Source organism: Sitophilus oryzae, unplaced genomic scaffold (assembly GCF_002938485.1).
Source record: "Sitophilus oryzae breed Bouriz unplaced genomic scaffold, Soryzae_2.0 scaffold_1000_pilon_pilon, whole genome shotgun sequence".
NCBI lineage: Eukaryota > Metazoa > Arthropoda > Insecta > Coleoptera > Curculionidae > Sitophilus > Sitophilus oryzae.
In genome coordinates, this window is record NW_022145617.1 from 2,438,226 (window position 1) to 2,449,527 (window position 11,302).

The 11,302-nt window shown below is 31.9% G+C and overlaps 1 protein-coding gene across 4 annotated transcripts; it reads left to right on the top strand.

Moving 5' to 3' along the window:
• Positions 1-313: 313 nt before the first annotated feature.
• Positions 314-5,823, top strand: LOC115881043 (E3 ubiquitin-protein ligase RNF8-like). Of its 4 annotated transcripts, none has more exons than XM_030898569.1 (12): positions 314-671; positions 725-835; positions 886-1,002; positions 1,066-1,206; positions 1,259-1,384; positions 1,481-1,637; positions 1,694-1,797; positions 2,108-2,308; positions 3,309-3,459; positions 4,867-4,945; positions 5,577-5,618; positions 5,687-5,823. In XM_030898569.1, the coding sequence occupies exons 1-12, from the start codon at positions 603-605 to the stop codon at positions 5,739-5,741; spliced, it is 1,353 nt and encodes a 450-aa protein (XP_030754429.1). In that variant the 5' UTR covers positions 314-602; the 3' UTR covers positions 5,742-5,823. The 4 variants fall into 4 exon arrangements, with proteins under 4 accessions (XP_030754429.1, XP_030754494.1, XP_030754296.1 ...); XM_030898634.1 differs by having other exon boundaries at positions 1,066-1,203; XM_030898436.1 differs by having other exon boundaries at positions 1,259-1,637.
• The last annotated feature ends 5,479 nt before the right edge of the window (positions 5,824-11,302 follow it).

Below are 11,302 nucleotides of genomic sequence, written 5' to 3' on the forward strand. Positions count from 1 at the left end.
CGTGGATCAATCTAAGATTTTTGATTGGCTAGTCAATTTATATCATATATAAAGTACGAGCTGTTGATATATGATATATATGATAAGCGTCTGAAATCACTGATGTAATAAATAATAAAATTAGTTTAAAATTGTAAAAAAACAACTTTACCGTTTGAAAAATCCTGTTTAAATGTTATGTAAGTAGTTATAATTCTTTTTAAATTTATTTTTTAATGATAAAGTCATGTAAAAAATATCTACGCACAACCCTGGTTTGTTGTTTGTTTTAAAGTTGTCTATGTTACTATGGTTTGAATTTGAAATTCTTAATCTATGGTCTCATCGAAATCAAAACAAGTTTTTAAAGAATTAGTTATTGGAAAAAATAGCCACAAATTAAAATATAAGTATAGTTAAAAATATCGAAAGCATAAAATTCTACCCACAAAAAGGAATTACTCGTCTGAATGTTGTTTAAAATTATAGTTCTAGAATACCTATCAAATACCTACTCTGTGATAAAATGATACCTTGTTTTTGTTTTTGAATTCTATTGGATATCGAACTTTATTGGTGAAATTATTCCTAGAATTTATTGTTCTTTGTAAAAACAAGACAATATGAACGAAAATTGCCCTATTTTAAAAAATATAGATACGGGAGCAGTAATAGATATTTACGAAAGTCCAGTAAGTATCCCTTTTATTTTGCAATACAGGACAATAACATTTTATTATTCTAGTTTACAATTGGAAGGAGCCTGTTATCTAATTACGTTATCGAAAATAAAATAGTATCAAGGACTCATTTTACTCTCAATAAGACACCAAGTGGCTGGACATTAACTGATTCTGTATGTTTATAATATTGATTAAAGTTAATTGCTTATATTTGTTTTTTTAGAGTACAAATGGAACATTTATTAATTCAAATCATTACCACTCAAAAACATCACCTGTCTTAAAAAATAACGATGAAATAAGTTTGGGAATTGGAAATTATTCTTATAAATTTTTACAGGTTTGTTTAATATATTTTTTAAAATATCCAATTAAGATAGATCAAACTTATTCTGTTTTTTAGGCTTCTGAGAGTGTACAGGATGTGTCTAGTATAGACTCCAAAACATCTAACAATATACAAGATATTAGTGATGAATTACTTAACAATTTGGCGGATAATATTCTACAGGATATTGAAAGCACCACCAGACCTCTTCCTGTGGTAATTTTAATCTTAGACGTTAATAAAATTAAAAATAATTGTTGATTTATAGAGTTGTGCCCCTCCCAGTGTGATTCAGCCAAATACAGTGTGTCAAAGTGTATCAAACCAAAGTAAAGTTCAACCTAGAGACACAAATACCGTTCACATAAATCAAATAGCAGGGCCTTCGAACATAGTGAGTGTTATAGATACGAAAAATCCAAATAAAAAACTTAAACTAGTGCTAGTAACTCTTAAGAAATGTAATAATTCGATTTACTTTCAAAATCAGAACATAGTAAACCCTGAGGGAAAAATAAATGAGAATGAGAGTAGTGCACAGAGCAGTAATATTGTAACACCATCAGAATCATGTGATATAGTAGATAGTATGATGGTGCCTCTACCAGATAATGAGGTTGTTATAAATAGTGCAATTGAGCCTACAGGTAAAGAGGTAAAATATATTTGTGTTATATTTATTTAACGTAACATTTTTGCTTAGAGGGACAAAAAAATGAGCCAGATAGCCATAACCCCAGTTCTCCACAAGCAGGGTTTAGTAAAGCTACAGAGAAGACTGTGCCTTCAACTGCTGCAAATAACCAGGTATTTTTTAATACAGGGTGTAAAAAAATAGGTGTACCAAACTTCAGTGTGTTGGTTAGGTTAGGTTAGGTCGATGAACCAATGAGTCAGTTTTACAAATTGATATAATTTTGTCTAAGGACTTCTCAGAGTAGCCATTCTGAAGCAAATCCGTTTTAATATTATTTAATTCAACATCATGTGATGCCTGGTCACTGCATATGGTGTTTGCTCGATGTCATAAGTTTTAACTATTCTTAGTTGCTTTTAGTTTCAATACTGAATCATTGTTTACCACATTCAAAATAAATCTGATGTATTTTTTAAACAGAAATTTGAAGAAATGGAGGATGAACTTACCTGTACAATCTGTACCAGTTTGTTTATAAAAGCTGTGACGTTAGGATGTTCCCATTCTTTTTGTCAATACTGTATAGATATGTGGAAGAAAAAGAAAATGGAATGTCCAATATGTCGGAAAAAAATCACGTCAAGCAATAGAACGCTGGTTTTGGATAATGTGATTGAAAAGGTCAGTTTTTACTCGTTTTAAATATACAGGGTGGTCCGAATTGTATTCCGGAAACTTTGGCAGCATATTCTGCAGATAAAAATAAATAAAAAAGTTCATATAAATGTATGTCCAAAAATGCTTAGTTTCAGAGACACAGGGTGTAGAAGTTTCATTTTTATTTTAATATTTTCCAAATAATTTCTTAAGTAACGTCAATATTTGGATGAAAATTGGTGTCTGGGAGTTTCTTGACAGAAATTTGATTTTGATGTCAATATGACCCCTATTTGTAGGGTGCGCCACCTATATGTGTTTTAACTATTTGGAAGAGTAATAACTATTCGTCCATATCTGTATAAAACTAGCGAGTGAAAAAAATTACATTTCCGTGATTTTTTACTTAAAAAACTTAAAAAAAATTGTATCTCTCGGTGCTACGAGCAACCGTTCTCAAGATATTTAGAATGGAAATAGTCAATACATGTCATTATTGACAAAAAATAAACATGTTGAGTAGATGGTTATTTGACTGAAATGATAAATTTGGGAACTTTTTATATTTTTTTAAATTAATCATAAATTTTTCTTCGACAAAATGATGATAAAATAGTTTCTGTTGAACTTTTAGCACAAAAACGTTTACCAAAAGACCTTTTTTATGTAAAAAATTTCGTGAAAGTATACTTTTTTCAGTACTTTTATACAGATACGGACGAAAAGTTTTTACTCTTCAAACAAACTAAAAATATGTAGGTGGTGCCCTTGGGTGGTGCCCTCGACAAGTAGGAGCCATATTGACATCTAAATCAAATTTCTCACGTCAAAAAATTCCCAGACAATAATTTTCATCCAAATATTGACATTACTTCAGAAATTATTTGGAAAAAATTGAAATAAAAATGAAACTGCTACACCCTGTATTTCCGAAACTAGGACATACATTTATACGAACTTTTTTACTTGTTGGGACCACCCTGTTTATAAAAGTATTATTTATGTATTTTTACATTTATTGTAGATGCTTGAGAATGCTCCCGAAGATATGAAAGAGTATAGAAAAACTGCCTTGGAAGAACGGCAAAAACTTGAGGAGCCCAAAAAGAATGTTCAAAAAAAAGGCCCAGTAGCACGACGTGGTGGGAGACAGAACTCCAACAGTAGAGGTCCAGGTAATTATAAAACCATAAGATATACAGGGTTGCGCCTCTCGTACGCCGAGGAAGCTGCAAGGAGAACGACAGTTTGTATTGAAATGAAATTTGAGTTTTGATTTTTTTTCGTTTCAACTGACACAAAATGACAACTAGTTGTTAAGGTAGCTACACACACTACTGCAAGCTTGGACAAACCATGCTTGCGCAAGCGAAACGGTACGTGTGTACCACATGTATTCAGCTTGTACAAACAATTAGTTCAGTCCGTGATCGTAAATGACCTGGGTACCTGTTTTTGACCACTCGCATCTCGCATCTCCGAAAAAGCCATATAACAACACACGTGATGCGTACGTATACGCAAAGTTGCGAACGATGTCAAGAATAGGTACCCTGTACGTCGCGTCGCCATCATATCTAGCGATCTGAAAAGGAGCAATCGAGGATTACTGGAAGATTTTATTCGCGCATACAAAAATCAGCCGTGTCTTTGGCGAATTAAATCACCAGAATATCATGATAGGGTGAAGAAGGATGCAGCATACAAAATTTTACTTAATAAGTATAGATTAATTGACGGCCAAGCCGAGAAGGATGTCGCATTTTTATATCTTATTTTGCGTTATGACATTACCATGAAACGTAACTTCAAAAACGTGACATCTAACAAATTATTAGTAATCGACGTTCATTTTTGTTGGTAATTTTTTGTTTCAACTGATTTATTAATAATAAATAAGGATGGTGTTATTCTAAATGGGTATTAAAAATACTATACCGTGTGGCGGCGAAGGTAAACTATGCATGCTTGTACAAAAATATTGTTCATGCATGCTTGTCAAGCTTGCCGTAGTGTGTGTTGCCACCTTTAAAATTAAACTAACTTTGTAGCTATGTTGAAATAATATCAGGCATAGTGTGAGTATAAATTATAATTTGCAATTAATGGTATACTTTTTTAATCAACTAGTGCTTACATTTTTTATGAACATCTTCTAAAATTATAATAATGTACCTTTAAAAAAATCGTAATAGCCCTAGTTATTTCTCCGCTAGCAAAATCGGTGAGTAAAACTATGCTAGCTACCGTAGTTGAACTCATATAAAAAGTTTTATTAGCTTGAATAACAAATTATAATACAAGTTAGACCTCAAGATATCAAAATATTTACTTTTTTATTTTTATTTTTAGATTTTTCACAAGTTCTTAATCTTCCTAACACTTTTAGAATAATTATATAATAAATTTGTCGTATACCCGCTATTTAAATCCGTGTATGTGTATATGTTGGTTGTTTACGATATTTTCCGATGGTGGCAGCACCGGCAGAGAATACACCAAGCCTATACACTACTTAACAACACCACAAGTTTTTTTTATATTTCTATATAAAGTAAAAAAAATGTATATTACTGTTGCAGGTCCAGTTATAGTTATACAAGATTCACAGTCAAGTGAAAGCTCTAATAGTGATATGAGTGAATATGATGACTCTGAGTGGTATGATTTTTTTTGATAATATTCTGTAGTTTTCTTTAAGTAGTATTTTTTTGGTCTACCTGTAGTTTTTGCAAGTATACTTAATTGATAAGTTAATGTAACTTATTTTTTTTATCTACAGGGTGGTCCAAATTGTATTCGGGAAACTTGGGCAGCATATTCTGCAGATAAAAATAAGTTAATAAGTTTGTATAAATTTATGTCCTAAAATGGTTGGTTTAGTAGATACAGGGTGTAGAAGTTATATTTTAATTTCGATTTTTTTAAAATAACTTCTGAACTAATGCCGATATTTGGATGAAAATTGGTGTCTGGGTGTTTTTTGGCATTGGAAATTTGATTTTGATGTCAATATGACTTCTACTTGTAGGGTGCACCACCTAAACTATTTTGAAGAGTAATAACTTTTCGTCTGTACCTGTATGTATATTACTGTTCGGCGATTTTTACTAAGAGTTCACTCAGTAGTTTTGTACAGGTACAAACGAAAAGTTATTACCCTTCAAAAAAGTTCAAAAACATGTAGGTGGCGCCCCCTACAACTAGGAGTCATGCTGCGGAAGTTTCCCAATACAATTCGGACCACCCTGTATTATAATCCTCATTGATACATAAAAAAATTGTGTTTTAGGGAGGATGGGGTTCCAGGAGCATACTATGGCGGTTATGGAAGGTATGTAAGCTATTTATTTATTTTTTAATTATACGCGAGTCTTGCTTATCCTAACCCTATTGTTTCAGATGTTTCAACTGCGGTGCCAGAGGTCACTGGACGACTGGATGTCCTTTTCGGTGAATTTTGAGTAAAAATAAAATTGTTTATAATGACACGAACTTTATCTTAATAATAAAATATGTCTATATGTCTCCCAAAATTTTCAAAATTATATCACTGTATTTTTCGATTGCACATACTTACATTGAAACACTCTGTAGATACAGTATGTCCCCGGATTGTCTTTAGAAATTTACAAGAGAAAAACTTTTTTATTATTGACATTTTGAGAAAAATGCATTCTTCATAAGAATTTTTGCTTTTTCTTAACTGGTTAATCCCGTTTATATTTTTCCAAATTTCCATATCGTTTTAGAGAAAATTAATAAAAACATGAAAATATTGTTAAATTTCCTAATGAATGAAAATAAGTCCTAAAAATCAAAAGGGTTCTATGGTATAGATCAAAGGGTTCTATGGTATAGAATTTTCAGCCATCGATGACCCTCACGTTATACAGGGTGTCCGGAAATTAATGCAACAAAAGTTGGTCATAGATTCTTGAAAAAAAAAATAGGTGACCAGTATTTTTTATTTTTGGCGAGTGGCCCCCCTTTTCGGATTTACAGCCCCCCGAATTTCGCCCCTAAAAAGAGTTTTTTTAATATCTCAGGACCCTGTTGGACGAAAATCACTAACTTTGGTACACGTTTTTTTACCATAAAATTATATTTTTTGATGCTATTAACTTTTTTTTATTTTCATCAGTGGCGTCCCTACGATATTTAAACTAAATATTATTGAAGAAAAAAATGGTACGCCACTGTTTTTTTTAAATAAAAGTTATTCTTATAATCTACATTAAATTTGGAACAAATGTAATCTCTTGACTTTTTTTGGTACGACGCGACGCGCCGTTTTCGCGTAAAAAAAAATAAAAACCATTTTCATACATGACTAAATCGCTAAAATTTTACCGTAAATTTCAATGGCAAAATTTTTAAAACGACAGACTTAAGTTTAAAATATTTTTTTTTATTTTCTAAAATCTTGTTTTTATTACCTAAGTGCGAACCAAAATGTCCAAAAACCTAAATTGCGGTTTTTTAAATTTTGCTATGGAAATTTACATTAAAATTCGAGGGATTTGGTCATGTATGAAAGTGGTTTTTATTTTTTTACGCGAAAACGGTGCGTCGTACCAAAAAAAAGTTAAGAGGTCAAATTTGTTCCAAATTTAACGTAGATTTTAAAAATAATTTTTATTTAAAAAAAAACAGTGGCGTACCATTTTTTTCTTCGATAATATTTAGTTTAAATACGGTAGGGACGCCACTGATGAAAATAAAAAAGTTAATAGCAAAGGTTAATAGCATCAAAAAATGTCATTTTATGGTAAAACAATGTGTACCAAATTTAGTGATTTTCGTCCAACAGGACTCTGAGATATTAAAAAAAAACTCTTTTTAGAGGCGAAATTTAGGGGGCTGTAAATCCGAAAAGGGCGCCCCTGGCCAAAAATAAAAAATACGGGTCACCTATTTTTTTTTCAAGAATCTATGACCAAATTTTGTTGCAATAATTTCCGGACACCCTGTATATTGTCGAACTCTCTCAATCGCTTGCCAATCAGATGAAAGAGATTGGTGACGTCATTACGGCATTTCGTAAATTACTGCATATTCTTTTTAGTTAGTAACTGTCTTTGTAATTTGATTTGGGGCATAGATAAATGCAACAAGTTTAGATTGGAAAACCTGTAAAAATTTTAGGTCGCGAAATTATTTTGGGTCGCGACCGTTATACGCGATCTGACGCTGCTATAGCGGTCGCTAAGAACAACGGCAAACAAAAACAGAAATAATTTTCTCTTGTCAAAGTCAGAATCTTCAAAAATCATAATGATCTTTCAAAATCTAAACCGCTCTCATTAAAGAAATTCCGAAAAGTGTTTATAGCGTCCATTCTCAAAGTAATTATTGCTATTTTGTGAGTTTAATTCAAGTTTTATTTACTCCAACCGGTGATAATTGTGAAAAAGTGGCATTAAAAACTTAAAAAGCTGTGCTGAGAACTGTGAACTGCAAAAACCATCGTGGATCGTGGCATAACGTCGGTTTCCAATGTTTCATAGGTATTTCATACATGCGTCCTTACATAAAATAAAGTTTCTTGTATGCAACACACTGTATTTTATTTATAAAATTAAACGAAAATCAACGAAAATAATAATAAATTTGAATAAACAATATTTGGCGATATAATTCCGGAAAAAGCCGAACCGCTCCGAAATTTTCAAAAGTTTTGGGTCGCGACCGTTGCAAGAATAGCGCCAAATAGTGTTTACATTGTCCTTATGGGCACTTTCCAATCTAAACTTGTTTCATTTATCTATGATTTGGGGTTATAATTTTATTGACGGACATCGAGAAAGTTTAATTTTTTTTATTGAAAAAAATGCCTCAAATATTTAACCAAAATAAACAAGAGTTCATTGCTAAGCTCATAAATTAATTTTCTCGAGAAAGAGACGCTGCTAGACGTGGACGCCCTATGTGGGTTCTAGTAAACTTTTAGATACCTCGGAATTTCACACTTTTCTTTGTTTTCTTAGAAAGATTACTGTAAATAGAGCATTTTAAGACAAAAAATTTGTTGAATCATACAGAGTTTTTTTGTGAGCATTTGGGTTGCTTTGCTTAGCTTTTCTTTGTGGAGGGTGTTAAATAATTTACTGTGATAGATTGGTTAGCATTTTAGACACTTTTAAATTAATTTTTTTGGTTCAAAAGTGCTTCATCCAAGGATTTTTTTCTTTTATACTGTTCTATAGCAATAGAGCTTTCGATTAAAAAAATAAAAAATGCGAAATTCTGAGGTACTTAATGTTTACCAGACCCCCTATATGAAATAAGTAAAATGCAAAGGTGTAATATTCCTATGTAAAATACAAATTGATAGCGCTTTTAAATAATATAGCGAGTTGCAGATTGCAGATGTCCAAAAGATTGGAATTAAAGGGATCAAACTGAAGAAGAGTTTAAGAAAAAATGAATAAACGCCGAAAAAAAATCGGAACTCGCTCAATCAATTAGGTTTGTTCCAACCGGCCGCAGAACCGTCACCGAACGATCACGCTCGTGCGCTGTAATTCAAATGTGTTCCAACCGGGATTTGACGGTTATCGGACGATCCTATTTGCGTACCAACCTACCTTCGGATCATTTATACTCTGTTTTTTTTCTCAGGTAAGATTTCGACAGACGATGACAAAAGAAAAGCAGATGATGTCCCATACCAATCCATTTATTTTACTAAAAAAAGTTTCTAATAATTTTTAAGTTAACTATGGATGGGTTTAAATATAAATTCGTCTTGCGTCGTCACTTGTTGTTTTTAACCAGTTTTATTGGTTTATTTCAAAAATGACAAATCGTATTTCAATTTTATTGGTTTGACGGAACGATGAACGACAAACGGACGCCGATGCGTATGAACTCGCCTTTAGATTTTTGACGTTTGTCAAAGTCTTGCCAAATTATAGGTTATAATTTTGTGACAACTTTTGTCAAATACTCTGCGTTTTGGAAGATGATGCATTTTGATTCGTGTTATTACGTGTGTTTTGTGTCTTTTGAAGTCAAGTGGAGGAAAAATCGAGTGAAAATTAACTGTAGAACCCAGAGCACAGTTTATGGTTAATACTCGCTGCCCTGGCAGAAAGTCTTATACAGATACACCAATAAAGTTACTGTCAATAAAGTTCGTATACCATCTCGTCGTTGATAAGTGCATCTCGAATAAGTAGAAGGACCATACTAAACACATACTAAAAACTGGAGTAGCTGTAAAATATCGACATCACACGATAGGTAAATAATGGATTTTAGTACTGCAGAAAAATAATGTCAAAAGGTACTGGTTTAAAAAAAATTAAGATTAAAGTTAATTAATCAACCTGTGATGGATAAAAATTGGTAAGTGTTTTTCTTAATAAAGTAGTTTGTTTTATTTGTGTTGTTTTATTTATTCCTGCGGAATATTACAAATTTGTATTTGTACATAAGTTATATTGATAAATATAATCATAAATGCGGGAAGTTTCATAAAGCTTGAAAGTAAGAAATAGTTCTTTTTTATATTTTTTGGTATGTGGTGTCTTGTTTTTGTTTGCTTTGTATTAACACAGACCGTTTTTTATTAAATAAAATAACTCGAGTACATTTTTTTAGTTTTATACAGTTTTTTTCACAATATTTTGAAGTTACTTGTCAGTCAAATTTTAAATACATACATATTAATTTCCTGCTATGCGTTCCAGTTGTACCAACTTATTTCTTTTTAAAATAAAATAAACTACTTTGAAATTAAAATGACAGACACATCTATCACTGTCAAGGATCTTCTCGTTGGACAGACTATAGTAGGTAATTTCGGTACATGGTCCAAATTGAGAACTGTTTGGGTTGACTTGCGCATTAAAGCATAGATAGTGATGATCGATTTTTAACAGCTGATTCTGGTTCGGCGTCCGGCTGATGCTTCTGTATTGGTTATTTTTTACGAATTCGAATATGTGTCCGTCATACTTTTGCTTGTGAGTTTGTGTGGAGTAAATCGTTCGGAAATTTTAAATTGTACACTTTCATAATTATCTATAGATAATAATTAAGGATGAGTGACTATGGTATGACTGATTTCTTTAGCTCCACTTCAGATAGTGACAATTTGGAGTTGCTGCCTAGTGAAAGAGTGAAAAATGAACAATATTTAGGTAAGCTTTAATCGTATTTTCTTGATTCCTCGAACAAAACCAAAAAAATGATCGATACACGCACGCTTGACACTTTTGACAGTCCCGAAAACAATCCACAAAGCGTTCCAACGTTAATACTTTTTGAACCGTCACGAAACTATTCGAAGTCCGCGCATGCTAACAAAGTGCAAGAAAACCGATTCGAGTACAATTTCGAAACGATCTCGAAATGCTGGTTGGAACAAACCTAATATAGGAACGTACTTAAAATTTTCTAAACAATATGAACTGATCTCAGACACACCCTAAAATCATATTTGACAAATAATGATGACGTAACGGTGAACGATGGCTGAACCAGGGTTGGAAAAAATCATGATTTTTTTTAATTTAAATCGGATTTTTTTATTTAAATCAGATTTTTTTGATTTTAATTCAAAACAATATTTAAATCGGATTTCCAAATGACTAGGACTTATTTCCAATTAAAGTCCTATCCTAAATGGCTAAATCTTAATAACTCTGAGCGATACCGATAACATTAACAATTCTACGGGGCGTGTGATTTTTCCACATCGGTCACCAATATATTCCGCAAAAAAGTTGCTCGCTTCAGATCAAAAGGATTTTTTTTCAAACGTCTCAAAAGTATTAATTTTTGTCATTTTAACGGCTATAGGCATAAAAGTAAAGCACTGTTACGCCTAAGCACAAAAGTACAAAAATATATTATTAAACTGATATTAGGTGTCAAATTCAACGAGTGTACAAATCGTTTCTCGATTACTGTTATGTATTCGAAAAGCGAATTTTTGTCATTTGTCACTTATAAATAAATTTTAAAATAAATTCCTGCGTTTAGCGGTCTTATGGATTCACACGAAAT

What these genes read in the sequence shown, in the direction of transcription:
- LOC115881043 (XM_030898436.1), top strand. Translation starts at nt 603, where the DNA reads ATGAACGAAAATTGCCCTATTTTAAAAAATATAGATACGGGAGCAGTA. An exon ending in CTCCAACAGTAGAGGTCCAG is followed by an intron (nt 3,460 to 4,866) that starts GTAATTATAAAA and finishes TTACTGTTGCAG; the next exon opens with GTCCAGTTATAGTTATACAA. An exon ending in GAATATGATGACTCTGAGTG is followed by an intron (nt 4,946 to 5,576) that starts GTATGATTTTTT and finishes ATTGTGTTTTAG; the next exon opens with GGAGGATGGGGTTCCAGGAG.